General features: G+C 41.4%; 5 protein-coding genes across 5 annotated transcripts; 2 read left to right on the top strand and 3 right to left on the bottom strand.

Annotated features, from left to right (window-relative positions):
• Nucleotides 1-81: 81 nt before the first annotated feature.
• dhrs7b (dehydrogenase/reductase (SDR family) member 7B) lies at nucleotides 82-4,312 on the bottom strand. The gene is made up of 7 exons (XM_079564904.1): nucleotides 4,248-4,312; nucleotides 3,326-3,502; nucleotides 3,124-3,242; nucleotides 1,919-2,132; nucleotides 1,739-1,831; nucleotides 1,506-1,658; nucleotides 82-486 (listed from the first exon to the last, which is right to left on the bottom strand). Exons 2-7 carry the CDS (start codon nucleotides 3,483-3,485, stop codon nucleotides 275-277), a joined length of 951 nt encoding a protein of 316 aa, XP_079421030.1. The 5' UTR covers nucleotides 3,486-3,502; nucleotides 4,248-4,312; the 3' UTR covers nucleotides 82-274.
• Nucleotides 4,313-5,113: 801 nt separating this feature from the next.
• tmem11 (transmembrane protein 11) lies at nucleotides 5,114-7,546 on the bottom strand. Its single transcript, XM_079565099.1, has 2 exons — nucleotides 7,435-7,546; nucleotides 5,114-6,539 (listed from the first exon to the last, which is right to left on the bottom strand). Exons 1-2 carry the CDS (start codon nucleotides 7,479-7,481, stop codon nucleotides 6,023-6,025), a joined length of 564 nt encoding a protein of 187 aa, XP_079421225.1. The 5' UTR covers nucleotides 7,482-7,546; the 3' UTR covers nucleotides 5,114-6,022.
• Nucleotides 7,547-8,321: 775 nt separating this feature from the next.
• On the bottom strand, nucleotides 8,322-10,538 carry natd1 (protein NATD1). The gene is made up of 3 exons (XM_079565025.1): nucleotides 10,316-10,538; nucleotides 9,720-9,838; nucleotides 8,322-9,489 (listed from the first exon to the last, which is right to left on the bottom strand). The coding sequence occupies exons 1-3, from the start codon at nucleotides 10,413-10,415 to the stop codon at nucleotides 9,373-9,375; spliced, it is 336 nt and encodes a 111-aa protein (XP_079421151.1). The 5' UTR covers nucleotides 10,416-10,538; the 3' UTR covers nucleotides 8,322-9,372.
• Nucleotides 10,539-12,553: 2,015 nt separating this feature from the next.
• On the top strand, nucleotides 12,554-14,020 carry LOC306969613 (uncharacterized protein; the record flags this gene model as incomplete). Its single annotated transcript, XM_079565274.1, has 6 exons — nucleotides 12,554-12,734; nucleotides 12,830-12,878; nucleotides 12,950-13,070; nucleotides 13,357-13,466; nucleotides 13,540-13,705; nucleotides 14,003-14,020. Exons 3-6 carry the CDS (start codon nucleotides 12,987-12,989, stop codon nucleotides 14,018-14,020), a joined length of 378 nt encoding a protein of 125 aa, XP_079421400.1. The 5' UTR covers nucleotides 12,554-12,734; nucleotides 12,830-12,878; nucleotides 12,950-12,986.
• Nucleotides 14,021-15,566: 1,546 nt separating this feature from the next.
• On the top strand, nucleotides 15,567-20,447 carry LOC306969614 (uncharacterized protein; the record flags this gene model as incomplete). The annotated part of the gene is made up of 9 exons (XM_079565275.1): nucleotides 15,567-17,258; nucleotides 17,650-17,782; nucleotides 18,434-18,527; nucleotides 18,618-18,732; nucleotides 19,426-19,509; nucleotides 19,579-19,665; nucleotides 19,740-19,860; nucleotides 19,976-20,076; nucleotides 20,153-20,447. 9 exons carry the CDS (start codon nucleotides 15,567-15,569, stop codon nucleotides 20,204-20,206), a joined length of 2,481 nt encoding a protein of 826 aa, XP_079421401.1. The 3' UTR covers nucleotides 20,207-20,447.

The raw sequence follows: 20,447 nt of genomic DNA on the forward strand, positions 1-20,447 counted from the left end.
AAAACTAAAGTAACTGTTTAAATTGTTCTGTTTATAAAAGGTTTTTATTAAGTGGATAAAGATGAATATCAAACAGTCTTTGAGTGTTTTATTGATACTTTTGACATACATACCCTGCAGTACTGCATTCTCAGTCTGTCATCCACACAGAAGCATTTGAATAAATAAAACAAAATATACAAAAGGGAGTCCTCAATACGCCACAAGGTTTGCAATAAGCGGCACCCGTCTGTCTTGTCCTTAGCTTCCACCATTGTCCATTCATTTCCCTCTTTCACTCCTTTTTCTGCGCGCTCCTTTGTTCTTTGCGGGCGCGAGCCGACATGATTTTAAAAAAGAGTGTGGGGCACAGTGTCCGTAGATAGATGGCCAGTGTAGGGACAGATCCAGCCAGCACGACATCTTTGCTTTTAAGACTGACAGCTCTGAACACCGACTGCGCCACGTCTTTGGGGTCCCAACCTGCCGCTGTGGTCTTGTCTAGGACTGAAAAGTATAACTTTGTTACAATGGGAGTAAGAATGGCATTAAAGTGGATATGACTACGCTATGATTACCCTTTTCACCAGATTTGAAGGCCCTGTGCCTGATTTTTTTTACATTTATTTTTTCCTCTTTCAGTATATTAAATAAACTGGATTGTGCAAAAACTACAATTGATAAGACTTTCATCGATGAGGCTAGTTGTTTTTAGCATTACTCTAACAGTGACACCGAAAGTCAAACTGAAATTTGTGAAACATGCTTATAAACCGTTAGAGATTTCTGTATGAAACACACAAACAAAATGAGATACAAGGCCTTTAAAGTGATAGTCTGGAAGTATTACAAATTCAAAATGTGCAAAATCAACCTCCTGGTCTTACATTTTGATGTAACAAGTAAAATATACCAGTATATATATATATATTTTTTTTTCCCCCGGATCTCAGCCACTCATCAGTTTTGTATCCTCCCACATTGACCAATGAGACAAGCTTTTCCTGTGAACCAGCCTTTCAGGTCAAATCAGAAGGGAGGGGGAGGAGCTTAATCTGTTTCCGCTCTCCTTATTTTACAAACTAAGAAGAGCTTTCTGGTTAAAGAGGGAAGCATTTGATCATGATTGATTTGAAATATGAGCGCACTAGTCCAGCTCTTTATGTTAATGATGGAGACGCCACATGAGTTAAATAAAATGAGTCAGTCTCTAATAAAGTGTGGCATCCTTAATAGAGACTGACTTCACCCTTCGACACAAATAAATGCCAACTCCGGGAAGTGTGTGCATTTGTAGCAAAATGCCCAGATAGCAAAGACAGCTTCTCCTTTTTATTTATATTCTATCCTTCTGCTTCTCATGCAACTCATGTCGGTTAGGAAGATTTCTTTTTACTTTTTCTTCATACAATTGCCACTTTAATGGTGTAAAACTTTGATTGCCACCGGCTTCATCCCATCAAGCTGAGTAACTGTTCAAAGAAAAAACTTCCAAAAGCACATTCACAGAACAGCACTCTGCTCACCTCCATGTTTAGTGCCGTCCCCGGTGACTGCGTTGACCGAAAGGTTTGTTCTTATGTACCCAGGACTAATCACGGTCACTGGGATCCCGTACTGGTCGATCTCCGCTCGCAGGCAGTCGAAGTAAGCCTGCGTGGCGTGCTTAGAGGCAGCATCTAGGGAATTGTACACCAAACAGGCACCCTGATTAGATTCAATTTTATAGAAAAAAAGCTGAATAAGCCAGGCCACTTACAAGCAGATCTGCATGGGATGGCTATTTTGCCTTGGACGCTGCTGATGACCACAATATGCCCACTACGGCGCTGAATCATGGAAGGCAGAAGAGCTGACAGGGAAATTCATAAATCAACTTTATCTGTACCACGACCACTACAGACACACAGCACAACATGAACACTTCTTGTCCCCTGACCTTGAGTGAGAGCGACGGGCCCGAAGTAATTGGTTTCCATGACATCCCGCTGAACCGAAAGTTGAGTGTCCACTATGTTTCCACGGTAACTGATGCCGGCGTTGTTTATTAGAACATCTACTTGTCCGTAGCAGGCGAGTATCTCCTCGGCAGCTCTGCCCACAGCGCTCGTGTCCGCTAGATCGAAGACGACCGTTTTGGGAGTGTACGTCAGCTGGGGGGGGAAGAGGGGGGGGATCAGTACACAGGTACGATGATTAACCAACCCAGTCCCGTCAAACTATATGTGAGAATCTCTACGATGGATCATTCCTGAGGCTGCAGGATTTGGGGCAGAATATCCAATTGCGTTTTTGATTCTCTTTGTTGACAGGTATTACAATTGTGATTAGTTTAGTCCTGTTATTCAGTCACTTGTAGTATCAGTGCTTTTACAGCCTTATTTCTTTTTCCAACAAACTGGAAATTCATTGGACGACACCCCAAATGGAGCTTTTCAGCAGGCTTTGATATCTTTTATAAATGGTTAAGGTTATGGATTATGGTTAGGTTTAATAATAATGCATCGTTTTTATATAGCGCTTTTCTGGACACTCAAAGACGCTTTACACTGCATTATTCGTTCACTCCATTCTCGGTGGTGATAAGCTACTATTGTAGACACAGCTGCCCTGGGGTAGACTGACGGAAGCGAGGCTACCAGTCTGCGCCATCGGCCCCTCCGACCACCACCACTCACTCACTCACGCATTACATTCGCTAGGCTTCCTGGTGTTTCCCAAACGGTCTCCCATCCAAGTCCTGCCAGGCCCTTCCCTGCTTAGCGTCCAAGGTCTGACAGGATTGGGCATCGCAAAGGCGGTATGGCCGTTTAAAGACAGGGTTATGGCTAATGTTAATGCTAGGAAAAGGAATTTGTTCATGGTTCAAACAACGTAGGTGTGGATTATGGTGTAACTGGGTTGGAAGATGGAAAAACTCACTTTTACTCATGTAATGAAATCAAGCACTTTGACCCCCTCTGCTGCTTTGGTAAGTTCCCTACAGATACGTTATTGCACGGGCCCTGCACTAGTGAAAGAAGTGAAATAGTAGTGCTTATGTGTTGGAGCAGAATCAAATTAAAAAATTACAATCAACACTGCGAACGGTAATCGCTTTTAAAAGGTATATAACATCAATAAAGCCGGATATCAACAACACACCTTGCTCTGAGTTTGAGGTGATTTGTTTGTGAGCTCCTGAACAACCTGCTGCAGACGGGAGGCATCTCTTCCACAAAGCACAAGTCGTGCCCCTGCAGCGTGAAACACCTTTACACATTCTACAAAAGAAATAACAATAAGACTTGATGGGGATAATTCCTATTGACCTGACATGTTGTGAGTTTAAAAATTGTATTTTGACCTTTTCCGAGTCCAGAGCTTGCACCTGTGATGACCACCACAGCGTCCCGGAGCTCACTTCCTTTTCTGAGGCACAGGAATAGTCGGTAGAGGAGTAGGAATCCCATGCTTGCACACAGCAGGTGGAACATTCCCCCTCCAGCTCCGGCTAAACGGTCCATAATGACGCCAAACCCAGCTAGGGGTAAGAAAACAGACTTTACATTAAAAACATCACAATAAAAGAATACACATGTGGCACTATTGGTACTACAGCTTTGACTGAACGGTCCATGAAAGTCATTGCAAAGGCCAAGCAATGGCGTTTTATAAATAATGATCATTAAACTGGGATATAAAAGCCTCCACTTTCGTCTCAGCAGGTAAGTAACTGAATAATATTACCTGGAAAAATAAAAAAAAATATGTCTCCATATGGTTTATCATGTAAGGTTTGGACCTACAAGCAAGCATTCTTACAACATTGTTTTAAATTCTTGCATTAGTTCAGAAGTTCGTATACTGAGATCCAATGGTTGTGAAGTTAGTAAAAAAAAAAATGCTCCGTGAACTGAATCTATAACTTTAAATAAAAATGTATTTCTGTGCAGTGAACACTCTTTTTCTCTTCACAAAAGACTCTTCTCTTTTCAATCTTCACGCCTCAGGTTCAAGCCTCACTGTCTGTGGCTGACCTGCTGCACTTGGTGTAAACCGTAGGCTTTGTTCTAGGCTTGCTGACCTGTGAATATTATAATGTGGAATATTGTGTGGAATATTGTATTTGATACCGTTTGTCAAGTGGCTTCTGATTGAAAACCACGTAAAATAATCGTGATAGAACAATGACCATTTTAAAAAACATGTAAAGCTGATGCAACAGCCTTTGATGCCTGTAGTTAGACAGCTTGTATAACGTAAAATAAACGAATAAATATACTTACTTGAAAAATAGGACTTCTTCCGTACTACTGAACCTCACACTGTAGCGGAAACAGATAACCATGCGTTTCCGGTGACGCTCTGCTACGGATTGTGGGAGTTGTAGTCCACGTCTTCTCTTCGTTTCTTCTTCTTTTTTTAAATTGTCCGACTTTTCGTTGACCTTAATAATAAAGCATTGGTTTTATATAGCGCTTTTCCGGACACTCAAAGACGCTTTACATTATTCATGCATTATTCATTCACTCCATACTTGGTGGTGGTAAGATACTATTGTAGCCACAGCTGCCCTGGGGTAGACTGACGGAAGCAAGACAACCAGTACGTGCCATCAGCCAAATGTATTTGATTACATTTTTTCTCTTAAATATTACAGCGTAGCTTTAAGTTGAAATATGCTTAGTTACTAATTGATGAGCAAAGAATAAAATACAGCCAAGTCTTAATGACCTCAGAATTGTTCTGCCACTACACGTCATTCTGTAGAAGCCAGGAAGTGTCACACTAGCAGCCCTTGTGCTGCTTGATCATCTGCAAGTCCAGAAGGCTCCCAGGGCTTTGACCGATCATTAGTATCCGCAGATCAGCTGACAGCTAATGAGACTGCATGGTGCACAAATCAGCAACGTGCAGATGCAATTAAGATTTTTTCATCTGAAAAAGGTCTCCTCCTAAATACGTTTTTTCTAGTACGTATCAACAAGCTGGAGAAATGCTGCATGTGCATGGGAAATACTTCTTGCTTCTGTGAGTTTCTTGGTTTTATAAAAAGGCTTTTGGTTCAGAAAAACTAAGCATAGACCCATTTGTTGATTGCCACCCCCAACAGAGTAATTTATCAGATGAAGGGTTTGCTAAAATACGACCAGAATGTTGGCAAACAAAATTTATTTCTGATACAGAGATGGACCTTTGGAGGAGTTCACAAAATCCTTTCCGCTGCTCAATTCACTTCCTAAATGCCTGTCAGAATTAAAAGAAAAATCCAACCCCCATATTATAATGAACATTAAAATGAATGCACTTCTTACCATCCTCTGATGGAACTAGCATTCCCTGGTCCATATTTAAACTGATATAATACTACAACATGTTTATATCGCTCGAATCCCCAATGTTCAGGACTGGCTTTACGCTAATGTAATATACATTAGAGACATTGTACCTAAAGAAGCGTGCACTGCAACTTTCCCAGTTATATAGTGTTTCAAAAGAGGACAAAATCCACATCATTGTCACACAGAATCTTAACTCTTTTGAACAAGAAAAATCTACATGAACAAGACACATCCACAAAAAAGCTGCTATTTGCATAAGCTTTTTTGGACACCATGTAGAATCCATTTATGAAAAAATAAAATACAGAAATGTGAGCAGGAAGTTTCCTCATATTTAATGAGAGGGTGATGTAATGATCAGCAAGAAAGGGCTACAGCAAAACTACAAGGATAAAGAATGACAAACAGCTCCATACTGGAAACATTTCAGTCCAGGTTCAGAGAAGTATTGGTACCCTGTGGACAACACTGTTGCAAGGAGTGGGAGGAGGGGAGTAGGTGCAATGTTTTTACAGAGATAAGTGTGATACAGTCATCACACAAAAGGAGAGAAAACAAAAAGGGGAAAAACAATTCCTTCTAGTTTTAACTATATCCCTCTGATCAAAAGTTTTAAATCGATGCAACCACATGTGGAGCAACCAGCTGGATTCCACCACGACATGATCTTGCCTGAATAGGTTCTTGTGTCTCAGACCCCACCTCAGTGGACTCATCACTCATACTGCATAAAGTTCATAGATCTTCTTGGCACAATATGCCAGGGCAGCCAGTGCTATTGTGTTATGAAGTCTCTTTCTGTGGATGTCATCCCTACGAACCAACACCACTGGTGTGGAGGAGGTGAGTGTATGCAGGGGCAGCCGGGAAAGTTTTTGGCTGTCGTATTCCACTTGGTACTTGCAGCAGGGGTCAAACTGCCATGAAATCCCGTAGAGAGCGGCACAGGCCACACTGAGAGCCCCAGCAGGCACCGCGACGTAGCGTGAATATTCAATGGGCAGTGATAGTGGCGTCAAGAGGCACGCTGCACCTGACAACACCGCCGATTTGTGTAGGCAATTGCCCACAGTAATCCAACGTGCCGTCTCATCTCCAATGCGTGTGGGCTCAATAACAATATATTTATACTGGGCTTCCAATGCCTGTTCTAGCTCATACTCAAACTGGTCTTGTGCGTTTTCTCCATTGTAGATCTCACGGACGATGTAGCACTCTGTGGCCGCCATCACTCCTCTATGTACAGACAAGAAAACAGGACAGTTATTAACAAAAAATTGCAATTAAAAAATTAAAAAACACATTTTTAAATGAATACTGGATGACGTAAGCAGAAATGGTGTTGATTCGTATTCATTTACTTTTTTCTTTTTAATCTTTCGTTTGATAATAACCCAAATTAAAGATGCCTTTACACCCACCTTATAAGGAATATCAATACTTGCCAGATTTCCAAGTTGGAGCAAAATATTCCCTCATAAATAAAAACACTTCCGTTAAACTATGTGTGATTTTGTTCCACAGGACGTACCATGAATTGGATTTCGGAACATCACACTTTGGCCTTTACTTCTTCTGACCCTGTGACACAAGCGGCAAACCCACCAGACTACGAGCGATACCGATCCTAGCGCTTCATAGAACAATCTACACACATTTATCTATTTATTTAATCATCGAAAGAAATCTGGTGAACCTTTGGTGACATCAAGATGTTGGGCTCGCTCTCTCCAGTAAAGGACGTTCGCAAACATCGGCCCGAAAGGGTAAAGACAGTAAAGCCGTTCTGGTTCAGGTTAAAACTCAAACCCGCCGAGTAATGAATGACAACTAGGCTAATGGTGTACGACATATGAACTACAAGGAACACGTTTATTGAAGTTTGCCTGGAGGTTGGATACATCCACAACATCACATGAGCTCGAGCGTTTCCTCGCTAAAGCTAGTTAGCTGTTCTCGACTCCAGCTAACATGAGCTAACCGTGGATAAAAAAACAGGTTGCCAGCTTGACACACCGCTGAAGCGTCGTAGCATCGGACATGCATTAGGTCAGAAGAACACTGACAACGATAAAACAGTGAATAGAGATAAAACACTGTCGTATAATGGTCATTTTGTGTTGTAACTGACCTCTCTCTGCTTACTGGGACACCGCGCCTCCTTCCCAGCGACGCCATGTTGGAGATACAACCGTGATTGCAGCCCAAGCAAAATAGCGCTTTGCTCTATGGGTAATGCAGTTCAGTCAGATAAAAGACACACCGCTGTGCACAGTTACTCACTACTGTTCCCATGATGCACCACAGAGAGGACGCGTGCCTTTAGTTTAGGTAGAAGTTTAGGTCGGCTCATGCGATACAGGATTTCCTACATGAACAGAATGTTCTTTTTCCAGGAGGGAAAATGTATTGAGTCAAATCACCATCAAATAAAATAGAGAACACACCTTATGTACTTACACAAGCGTACTCTCCGCAACAATACACGGCATGCAGTACTGATATATATCGGCTGGTCTAACTTCTATCCACATCCAGTGTGTGTATAACGTGGTGTTATGCGTGAGTGGAGAAGTGAATGGAAAAAATGCAAATGCACTTACCCGGCGATAACGCACTGTCCTCGTGCGCTAATGCCGCGCGCTGTAACCTGACGCGTTTAGACGTGTCGGCATTTATGTCATGTAATATTACAAAAGCACTAACAAAAGGGAGTAAAAAAAACAGTGACAAGGTTTTAAGCAAACACATGACCTACATAATAGATAGTGCGTTTGGTCTGAATGTGCAATTGGACGCTTAACTTAAACATTTCATCAGAATTTTTTAATCACACTTAGTAAATTAACTTATTTAATTACAACTGGTAGATGTAAACGTAGTGTTCCTGAAGAAAATAGTAACAACTGGCAACTAACTGTACTTAAAAATGATTAAATATATATTCACACGTTTGACAAAAATGAACCCTGCAATTTTGAAGATATTGTGTTTATTATCAACACAAAAGGTGTAGTCTCACACACAAACATTGTCACAACCATATTAAAAGGAAAATGAAATTATGCACTTAAGTAACAGGTAAAAGCAAACTGGAACAAACGGGTTTCCTGATCTACTTCACAGAGTGGACTGACCTGAGGTTCTCTTCAACTAAGAGATTGTCAATAGCAGAAACTAAGATTTAAAAAAAGGAGACAAAACAGTAGGCAGACTTGTATATCTTCAGTGGCCATTCACACCTTAGTTTTCAAAGTAAATATCTAACCATAGACTTAAAAAATCAAACAATAAAAACAGAAAACATAGCAGTGCCTGTCAGAAAAGCTGGTCCGAGATACCCAATAAATGTGCAAGTCTTTGGACATTATCAGACGTAATCTCACAAATGTTATTTTGATCAAGCACTATGATCATAACAGCAACTGCTTACTACAGAATAGTGTTCTTTGGTTTTGAATATTTTAGTCCAAAAAGAAGTGAGTGAGATTAAGATACCAACTCGAGGTAAAAAATAATGTCAATAATTTTGCTATAGTTATATTCAACACTTGTTTTTTTCAGTTTCTCAAACAGCAGCCCCACAAACCTCATCATTTAGGTCACCATATTAAACCAATATTAAGACCAGTTTTCTGCATAATCATTGGATGAAAAGTTTTTGTATACAAATGATAGATGCCACTGAGCCTTTGTGAGCAGACCACTGATCCCTGTCCCTGAATGATCATAGATCATGGACCTCCAAACCAGTGATATCCTTTTGCTTATTTATTATCAGCCGCTGACTGTGTGTGTACGCGACAGATTACCTGCCCAAGTTTAGTCTTCTTAGGCTCTCAACGGATTCAGTTACTGTTTCCTGGTGCGTGTTTATCTGTAAGTTATTGACATACAGACCCTTTGACCCTGCGCTTATTTCACAGATTTACCATGAGGAAACCGTCTCATGATAAACGCAAAAGTCTTGTTACCACGGCCTCGAAGAATCTTTGTTGTAACTCCTGAGCAGTATGTTAGGCAGTATCTTCCTTCCAGTCGTTCCTTTTGCATCTCTCATGATGCAGCATCATTGGTAGATGTGTTCAAAGTACTGAGGCTGTGGGTTTTCTTTTACATACTTCTGAATGTACCAACAAGTCAAGTGGGCTTTCAGATCTTCTTCCACAACAAAATCCATGGCTGCCTGTGGTAACAGAACATTTATTATAGGTATTTAGATGTATATTTATTGCAACTAACTATTTGCAAACTAAGTATGAAAAATCAGCAACAATCTGTTTCAAAAGATTAACTCTCGATGCTTTTTGTAAATGGGAAAGGCAAGGCATGCTTATTCATACTGCACATTTCATACAGTCAATACCAACTCAAAGCACAAATGAATGTATTTGTTTTAAAAGTGAGATATTTTACCTTGGCCAAGTGTTTTGCGATTCCCCTCCCCCGGTAGGCATCTGGCACTTCAGTGTGTTGCAAGTCCACAGTCTTCTTCCCAACATATTCATACAGAAGAACTGCTCGGTCATGAGATCCTGTGAGCATGCAAATATGTGCAAGTATCTTTTTAGCCACTGAATTAATTGCCCCTTGCTGCCCATATAGGTGTAGTAGGCATTGGGCAGGTGCCCTATTAAATATGAGGATTTAAACAACATTATGGATACATGTGAGTGACAAATCAAAGGTAACGCAGGGACAGGTTTGTAATAAATACAGTACATAAATGCCCACATCTACTTTTTATGTTTCCAGTGTATGCAAATATTGTCCTGTAGAAACAGACACTAAAGTTTGCAGTATAACAATCCAGGAAGTTGCATTGAGAAATTATTTTATATTAGGCCAAATTATTGTCATACTTCAAAATAATCACTTCTGTTGATCAGATCATTTACCATCCACAGTGGTTGAGATGGACATTATATTCAGTCGAAAAGATATGGCTCCACATAGCTAGCAATTGTCAACTAGTTAGCATTAGCCAATGTTTATGTTGTGGATTGATTTACCGTTCAGTCTTATTACGAACTGCCGTCGCTTCTTATCGTGCTCCACTCGGATGGGAGCGCTGTTCGTGTCTGGTGCACTGGTCTGGGCCGCCTGTGCCATCGCAGACCCCCGGACACCGACGATCCTGTTGCAGAAATGTGGCTAAGTGGAAATGGCTACATGAGATGATGAGCATTGAGCACAGGCCACAGCAAAACACTCCAGCGGAATCAGCTGTGAGGTCACCTGACCCCCAGCCAATCACAGCGCTGCTTTCATCTGAATGTATTTTGGGAGGTTTCATTGACCATTTATTTACTACTAGAACTAGGCTATAAATGGTCTGCTGATTGTACAGTGTGATTCTACATTAATTGGACCTAAATTTAGAGCATTTTAAAGATGGAGAGGCACCTTTATAAGAGAGATATTGAAGTTAAAAAAGATATATATATAAAATAATAAACAACTCTCAGATGAATGGGATGAATCTTGAAATCGATCTTGAAGTCGAAAAATAATTTGTCTTAGTGGCAAAGTTCACAATTATCCTCCAAAATGTGTCCAACTACTAGGCCATAAAACTCTCAAAAATAGACTTTTTGACAAGTGACAATAGACGTTTGACCGTCCTCTGAAACTCGTGTTGTGTGAGTATTTACAGCTGCTTTATTCTTCAAAGGGTGAAATGCCGCAACCAAAATATATCACCAGATTAATGTATTGATTTATGAGAGAAGTGTCAATCATGTTGTCGGTGTATGTGCGAAATGTGCTCAAGCGCTTAGGTCAACTGAGTACACGGTGACAGCTGCTGCCTCAACCATTAGTGTCACTGGGACCATAAACCCCCTTTGTTCTGTCACTGTCTACAAAATACAGTCTACTCTGTGTTTACCACCCATAAGGCCTGGGGGGGGAAAAGTTATATATGTAAACCTCAAGTTCACCAAAATGACCATATAGGCCTAATCCTGTTAAGCTGTCGCCCTAATCCCACCAAACTCTAATGGACAGTGTCAACCGTGTCCAGGATTATGTGTGAGCGAGTGTATGCGATGTAGTTTATGTGGTCATTCCTTTGGTCAATAGGCTACAGTGCGGCTGCTGCCCGAGAAGACTTTGCATATGTGAAGAATTTCTACTTTGGACTTTCAAAGATGATGTCAAAGAAACCACGGTAAGTTTGTTGATCTTGATGCACGCTCACTACAAAAATACACAAGTATCTCATAGAAAGAAAACAGGTTCTGGGTAATTTGTAGATGCTCCTTTGGGGGGGTTATGAATAGATTGAGTTTTTTAATGTTTAAAATGTGTATGTAATTTACTCTGTATTCTTCTGTACAGGTGGCCGGAAACGTTTGTGAATTCTAAGGCAAACAAACCCACACCAAAAAAGATAATCAAGGTATTGCCTAGTTTATAGTGTTACATATTTAGCGTTCAGAAGGTTTCTAGGCCTCTTTTTTGTGTAACAGTCTGAAATATCAACCCAAATAATAATGCATATACACTCACAGAGAAACATAAAAAGTTTATACTCTACAACTGCCATTTCAATCATAGCCGTCCTGTTTTTAAACATAGGTCAGCCATTGAGGATGTGTGTATTAAAGAATATATTAATTTGAACATTTGCAGTATATGTCTTCAACATAATAACAAAAATGTGTAAATAGAGGTATGTCAATACTTCCTGTACCCTGTTACAGGATAATTAGCTTTTGCCACATGAACTATGAAAAATGTGATGATTTCTGTCTCCACCAAGCAGCTCAGCTATAACCCGAAGCTGATTTATGTCTGTATTAATGGCCAAGGATCAAGTCAGCGCTGTTAAACCGGCAAAAGTCGCTAACTCAGGGCTCTCGTCATTGATTCCTCTGGCTTTTGGTCCGGCTGCAGATTGATTGCCTCTGCGGAAGCCCAGAATCGTGGCATGGTGTCTCTCCGACGCTCAAGTTTAATTACCCCTTAGCTAATGCGTGTGTTTGGACGTGTCTGCGACCGGGATCACAGCAGTGGTCAGATGGCGCTTAAGTTAATTAAGAGATTGTGTGTCAGGGTTTAAATGTGGCCATTAGATCGTATGGTCCCCAGTGTGTCTCAGATGGTGAAGTTTTAACAATTTTTCTTTCCTAAAGGAGACAAAGTTGCCAGCACCCAGTGGGAAACAGAGGGCAAGTACCAAAAGCGGTGGGAACGTTGGAAGGAGCCACAGTTTCTGCGTTCGGGACAGGAGTCCTGGTGGCACGCAAGAGCAGAGCCATGTGGGACTTAAGGACACTAGATCAGCAGGATCTCGATTGTCCAGGCCGGCCATCCGTCTCGGCAGCAGCCGGAGTTTCTCCACCCTCCACGGCTCCTCCTTCTCAGCAGCGCCATTCATACGAAGCAGTCGCTCCCTGAACAGACTGGACCAGAAAGCAAGAGATGGTACTTTTTTTTATTTTGAATTGCTTTTATTTATGACAGATTTGGGATGATCTATAAACAATGGAGTTTTTTTCTTTCTTCTTGTTTTTGAAAAGAAAAAGGTTTGGAGTCTGGAAAGTTTTCGACCTCACTCGAGAGACTCAGGTTCGCCTTTAAAAAATAAGCCATATTTCTTTTGGATCTGTATTTTAAACAATTGCTTTCTGACATTTCAGGGATAGCAAAGATTCTACATTAAGTACCAATGAGGATATGAAAACCAGCCTGTCCAGTCAGTCGTTAGAGTCGTCCTCTGTGGCTACATGTCACCATCACAGCAACAGTGTCAAGAAACAGGTATTTTAATTCAAATTATGAAAGAATGTAAGACTGCGTAAAAAATATGCACTCAAGCATGCCTATTCCAATTTACTACCTCTAAAGACTTTAGTGCTGATGTTTACCCAATGATTTCAGAATCAGAATAGGCTTTATTGCCATTGTTAGAGAACAGGTTCACAACTAGGAATTTGCTGAGGTGTGTTGACGCAGCATGAGCGCGCGAAATGCACCAAGGCGCTCGTTACATGGCACCCTTTACCTATAATTGCATATTTACACTCATCTTTTTTTCTGTATACAGACGAGAGATGGCGTGTACACACTCTGTGCTATGACCTCTGGAATGAGACGTAACTGGGTCCAGGCCGTGCTAAGAAACGTTCGTCCCAATGCCACACCTGCTATTACAGAGTGAGTACAAAAAAAGAACTACAAATCACGTGTTGCTGTATCTGTCAAGTCTAACATCATGTACAAATCTCAGCTCCATTACAGAGCAAAACCTCCAACAGCAAGACTTTTCTCAATCTCCTGATGCTCTCGGGAGAGATAAAAAAAATGGTGGATTCAAAGATCACAGAGATAAAGATGAAAACGCCACTGAAGAACATGAAGCAAAAGTAGAGCTGCCCACCAGCATTAAAGACTGTGTATCCGCACAGTCGCCTCCCATCTCATCGGCAACACTTCCAATCAATTCATTCAAAGACGTGATTGAACATTCTTCAGACCTTATGGTTCAAAACTCAGAGAAAGGTAATTCAATCTCTTTGTCTGTAATTTTGCATTTTGTAAACTGCATTTCTCTCTTTTTTAAGTAGAAGCTTCATGTGATGCAAGTTTAAATGGAGATTTAAATGCTCTGCCGGAGCACAAGATTGAAACAGCAACGAGACAAGAAGAACACGGTCAGCAGCCAATAAATAACTGTCGTCCGTGTGCTCAAGAGGAGGAAAATCCACTAAGTGGAAAACATACTGGACAACTGGTCAAAGAGGTGAGGCTATAGCAGTATGTTTGTGTTCAAATCTGTTATCCTTTGCAAATATTTAGTCTCATTTGTATATTTTGTACATAAAGAACACCCTATGTACAATTAATCACAGAATAATCAAAACTGTAATTTGAATGGTAGCAATTAGGAAATCACAAAGACTTAATTACAAAACCACAAAATATTCTGCCATTATAGGAACGTATTATTTATAAACCAGGCAATATACCAGGTATTATTTCATTATACAATATTGCCCGTTGTTATATGCACTAAAACAAAAGAAATCAGTTCTGAAATAAAAGAAGCTAATTCTAAATACATTCAACATTCTAAAATGATGGCTAGTAAGATCATGTTTGAAATTTTGAAAGTGACAATTGTGAATCTAAATATGTGTACAATTCTTCAACAGCTTGAGAAAACTCAAAAAGAGCTCTCTCGGCTTCAGCAAATGAACAGAAATCTACAGAGGGAGCTCCAACAAGAGAGGGAGAGACATTTACATGAAATGAGTCTTCGAAAGGTATTAAGCATAAACAATTGAAAGTACACATACAGTATATGAGAAAAATATCTATGCCTACTGTGTCCTTTACTTTGCTGTTCCATAGAGGGATCAATCAAATCCTGCCTCTTCTATTGACCAAGCGGGTTTACAACAGCTACAGAAGATCAACCAGGAACTCCACGCAGAGCTGGAAGCCGAGAGGCGAAAGCAGGAGGAAGCAAGAGAGGCTGAACTGCGGAGAAGGGTGGACCTCTTGGCACAACAGGCACAGCTTCTGGTCACTGGCGATGCCACTACTCTGGCCCAAGCCCAGCTAGAGCAGGACAGACGACGGTTCAAGGAAAAACAGTTGGAGTTTGAGCAAAGCATTTCATTACTGAAAACACAACTACAATCGAGCGAAGAGAAGAGGGTCGAAGCAGAGTCCCGTTTGACACAAGTCCAGGAAGAATTGCACGGTTTGTGTGATTTACAGCAAGAGGCCAATCAGCTACGGGAAGATTACCAAGAGGTTACGAGTCAACTCCGTGCTTATGAGGAGACCCAGGCTCAAAAAGAGGCTAGACTCGAGAAGCACCTCATGTTACTCCAGGCAAGTCAAGAGCGGGAACGCTCGAGTCTGGCGGCTAGCCTTGCCCAGGCCGAGAGACGCTCACAGGATCTCCAAGAGCAACTGGGAAGGGCTGAGGAGCAGGTGGAGAATTTTAATAAGACTCACGAATGGACAAGAGAGATTCAAGAAGCCCAGGAGCGACTTCAGGAGGAGTTACAGCAAACAATATCTGCCATGCAAGAGCTCCAAGAGGATAAAGATCAGCTAGAGCGCCAGTGCCAGGAGCTACAGAGCCAAGTATGTGAGTCAAACGGAGAGGTGAGCAGACTGCAAAGCCGCTTGCAAACAGACGAGACACAGTTTTACAACTTGGAGCATTCCTATGAGAGAGCGTGCGAGGAATTGCAGGTGTCTTTAGGGAAGGTATTCCAGTGGGAGACTGAGGCCCAGGAGATGCGAGAAGGATACGAGCGCCAACTGGACCAAAAAGAGCAAGAGCTGACCGAAGTCCTGCTGAAAATGGAAGTGTTAGGGAACAGTCTTGAGGAAACGGAGATGAGGTTGAACAAAGTGCTCAAAGAGAACGAGGTACAGAAAAATCAGCTGTTCATAAGTAACACACAGAACGTCAACGTTGAGAGTTGTATGCGAGTGCGCTCTCGCTCCATTGACCACAGTGCTTCTGCAGACGGAGAAGACCCCGAAAGGTTTGCGTCTGTAATCCAGGTCCTTGAGACCAAACTTTATGTAACAGAGGAGAAACTTAGAGACATCACTCAAAGGCTGGAGAACCATCAGAGCAACGTGACCTTCCAGGATCCACTTCTCTGCTCCCAGCTCACCCAAACACGTGCTAACGCTCAGCATCTCAGCCTCCTCCTGCACACTCAAGCCAAACACAACCAGCGCTTCGCCCAGGAGATGGAGAACCGCTGTAGAATGTTGGTTGGGAGGTTCCAGGTAGCACTCAATATTGTGCAAGCTTGCAGGGGACGACTGCAAGAAGCGGGGTCGCATATAGATGTTGAGGACTTCGAAAAGCAGCTCGCCACTTTGGTGAATTGTCTTCAGCAAGGCGAAAAAGACGCGGAAAAGCAACAACACGAATCGCGCTATGCAAGCAAAGAGGAGGAACGGATTCTCAATGACAAGATGTTAACTGATAACATTAACCTCTTGGAGGATGCTTCAGACAGTGTTGGGAAATGTTTGTCTCGGGAGGCATATGTTGTGGAAACCATGGCAACCATGTTGCAAAGTAAAAATGTCATTAGTCAGCTGCAAGTAATGCACAAGGAAAATGAAGGCACTCTTTCACAGACGTACCAAAGCTTGTTAACGCAAATGATAGCCCTAAAAGCGCAAAGCAGAAATGACGAATCGGTGGAAAGTGTTGTGAGCAGCGCGTGTGTTGAAGCGGAGTTGGTTTATAAGATCTTCAAATTCCAACAGCAAAGTTCAAATTCGAGCATGAAGGAAATGCAACCTTCTGAGCTGGACTCTTTTGAGAAGAAAGATGATGTAAGTGTGCAAAGACAAACTAAGACAAATGATGATGCAAAATCAGATAAAAAATGTGCCTGGATAGAAGAACTCATATCAGCGCTACAGAAAAGAGAGGCATTCTTGCGCCAACTCAGTCAGGACATTCCAGAGGTGAATGAGCCTGAAAATACTGATTTGAAGTGGGTGCACGAGCAGGCAAAATTAATTTTTTTGACACATAGGTTACACTTAGATCTCAGGCAGGAGTCTAACCACCATCTGCAACCCATGTGTAAGGATCAGGAAACTAAGGAAACATTACGCCAACTTGAAGATGATAACTGCCTGCTGAGAGAGGAGTTGAGGCACGCTGAGCAGAGGGTATTCATCGTCGAGACGGGGAATGAGAAACTCCTTGAGGACATACAGAAAATCGAGAGCTATCACGAAGAACGCATGCAAAAATTGGAGAGAGAATTTCAGGTGAAAATACAAGAGCTGCAGAAGATCCACGAAGAGGAGATGAAACATTTGCATGATTATTACAGCAAGTGTTTTTCCAAAGAGAAACTGAGCAAAATTACCGGCAAGTCGGCTTCCAACCACATTCATGGGGACAGTGCTCGTGGGAGCAACAATGAAGAACAGGATAAATCTGAGGTAACCATACTTTTCTTAGAAGTTTACTGCATTGCCCCGAGAGGTGTTGTTCATGTAGGATTGCACTCACATTAGATAACGTACAAATTTTAGCCATAAAATGGGTGGTTACAAGCAAATTCCGCGAATATTGTTCATATTGTGGCATTGTCCAAAGAGTAACAATAGAAAAAGTAAACAAATGAGCCGTGGAGTAAACACATTGTTATAATTTAACGCTAAATAGAGCTATTAATTTTTTTTTTTTTACAGTAAAGTGGTTTACTTTTGCAGTTTTTGTAACGCACAGGTACAGTTAACATGTCTTGGCTCATGTATGCTCTCTATACCCTCCTGTAAAATATACTATATATCCAATATATAGTATATGAGTCTTGTGCTATATCACCAGAGGTTCAGTGCTATGGAGGAGATGCACAAGAAGCTCATCAACGATCTGCAGCAGCAGCACCAGAAGGAAGTGGCTAAACTCCTGAAGGAGAAAGACCAACTGTTGAAGGAGGAGACGGCAGCAACAATGGCAGGTAAAGACATCTAATGCAAAACATCTGCCCAAAAGAGCTTGTTTTGTTGAATGAATGCATTGCTCAATCCAAGATTTTAGTCACGATACAATCATAAACTGTACATTTAGAATGCACTAAATGAGGGTAGCTTCCCCATAGCGTTCAGCACAGGCTAACTGAAGCTCATTCATGCTAGCAATTATTAGCTATACAATTCAGAATAGGTGAAAATTTAAAAAATACCGATATGTAGAGGCCAGAATGATGAGCTCAATAATGGCTTAAAGAGAAGCAAAAAGGTTTCAGTGGAAAGTTCATTAGCGCAGTGAACTTTCGGAGCCTGCCCCCATTTCCTAGAATGAGTCCATTGTTAATCTACAGTATATGGGTACAATACAGTATGTTTTGGAAAAAAGCCTAGGCCATCTGTGACAAAAGTGCATGTTGAATTGCTTTCAAAATTACAAGAGCAATGAGGCAAAAATGTGGATGTATTTGAATATGGCATTGCTCCGGGGTTGCTATTATATATCAAATATTTTCAGACAGAATTAGAAAAAAAGGCAAAAAAGTCATTTAAGTGTGAGGGATTAAAGTTGAATGGTTTCCCGTCCTTACCTGGATTAAAACATGAAACTACGACCAAACTAAATACTTTTCTTCCTGTAGCAATTGTGGCTATGAGGAGAGCGCATAAGGAGGAACTGGAGAAAACCCGGATAAGAGAAAAAGCAGACGTCTCAGAACTGCACGTCGAATACGAGTACGAGTTCTTTTTTCTTTTAATTCATTCGTTTTAGTGATTTATGGATATGCCGTTTTAAATTCTGTATCTTGCATTATACATTTGAAGAAAGGAGCTGCAGTCACTGAATAAAGATCTGGAGCTGTTGTCAGTGCAGCACACGCAAAAGTGTCTGGAAAACTCTCAGCTGAGCCAAGAACTCCAGGAGCTTAAAAAAAAGAAGGTAAGAGAATGAAACAAAACAAATACTAAGGACAATCAGAGGTGGCGGACTTATAGAATAGATACATTACATTGGTTTGGTCCAGTGCCTCGGAAAGAGATATTGAGAAGCTACAGTTAGTGCAAAATAAGGCAGCACGTCTCGCGCAATGGTGCTCAAAATATACAAATATTCAAAGGTTGCACCAAACTTTAGGCTGGACATTGGTGAAGAACAGACTGCACTTTGCCCTTCTTTGCGTCTTTAAAAAGATTATTGTGTTAAAACTCCCTAAGGTTTTGTATGATGTACTTGTATTCAGTTGCTCCATACATAAGTTTAACACAAGACACGCAGTAAATGGTCATTTTACTCTTCCATCATGTAAAACCCAGACTGGACAGAAGGCTGTTATGTTCAGAGGAATGAAATCCTGGAACTCTCATTTCTAACATTGCAGACATGAACATTTTTAAAAAAAAAGACTCTGTTGTCACACTGCAACAAATGTAATATGTTGTAATTGTGTATTTATATTTTTATGCTGTTGTGATCTGGACCCCAGGAAGACTAGCCATTGTCAAGGGCAATGGCTAAAGGGGATCTTAATAAACAAACAAACAAACATTAGACCCCAGCAGTGATGAAGTGAGTGTATGATGGATCTGGTAGCACATAATGACTGTTTCTTTTCATGTTTTATGTTGTACGAAGAGCGGTGCAGATGACGCTTCTTCCCTGCACTCTCTGAACGGTCAACGGGTCACTTCAGATGGGACAGACTCCTATGAGATGGAGGTAAGCGTCGAGGGAAAACCTTTCCCTTTCCCCTTTTTAAGTTCCATAGCTTTCACTTTGGTTCAACAGGTGATTTTACGCGCCAGGGAGGCAGAGATGCAGTTCCTCCGACAAGAAGCCACGTCTCTCAAGGAGGAACTCAAACTGGCTCGAATGGTACACTTCATCCCTGACGTTTACAGTAGCCTTCATTAAAACCCTGTTGAGAATATTCTTTTTTTCCTTTTAAGGATACAATTTATGCCCAGAATAAGCTCAAGTCTTTGTGCATGGGAACCCCTCATGAGAAGTTGTATGAGGACTTTAAAAAATGTGCCACTTGGTCTCCAGGAAAGCAGGAGCACGGTCAAGGTAACTGCATTCGTTTTGGGGTTAGAAAGTATTTGAACATATATTTGATCAGAGGTGCCAAAAATGTGCGGACAGCTCATTGACACGCCGGATTTAAGTGATCATTTCTTTGCAGTGCTGTCAGAGGACAGTGTGGCAAACAAAGAAGATGTCGCTGTTGAAAATAAAACTAGCAGAATGTCAATATCCCGTCGGCTCAGAGCAGTGAGGTCCAAGGTACGTCTAAACAGGGATAGAACAAAACGGTGATGATTTTTTTGTAAAGCTGACTGTGTGCCTCTTCTCCCCCCAGAGTTTAAGAGAAGGCCTTTCTGTGCAGGAGCGGATGAGGTTGTTTGAGTCCTGATCCAGCCTCATTTAGGACAGTCTCAAAACTGTGACCAAACCAAATCAGAAGGGGAAACGCTGGTCTGTTGGTATATTGGATTGTTGCTCACCCTTTGTACCACTAGATGTCGCTGAATGCAAACACTGCGCACCACAGAGGAAGGGACATCTTTCTTTTTTTTTTTGCTTTCTAAGGCTGTTTGTGAGTTTTGTAAAGACAGTAGTTGTAATATGTTTTTATAATGCCATAATAACGTGTG

Source organism: Gobius niger (genome assembly GCF_951799975.1).
Source record: "Gobius niger genome assembly, chromosome: 10".
NCBI classification, from domain to species: Eukaryota; Metazoa; Chordata; class Actinopteri; order Gobiiformes; family Gobiidae; genus Gobius; species Gobius niger.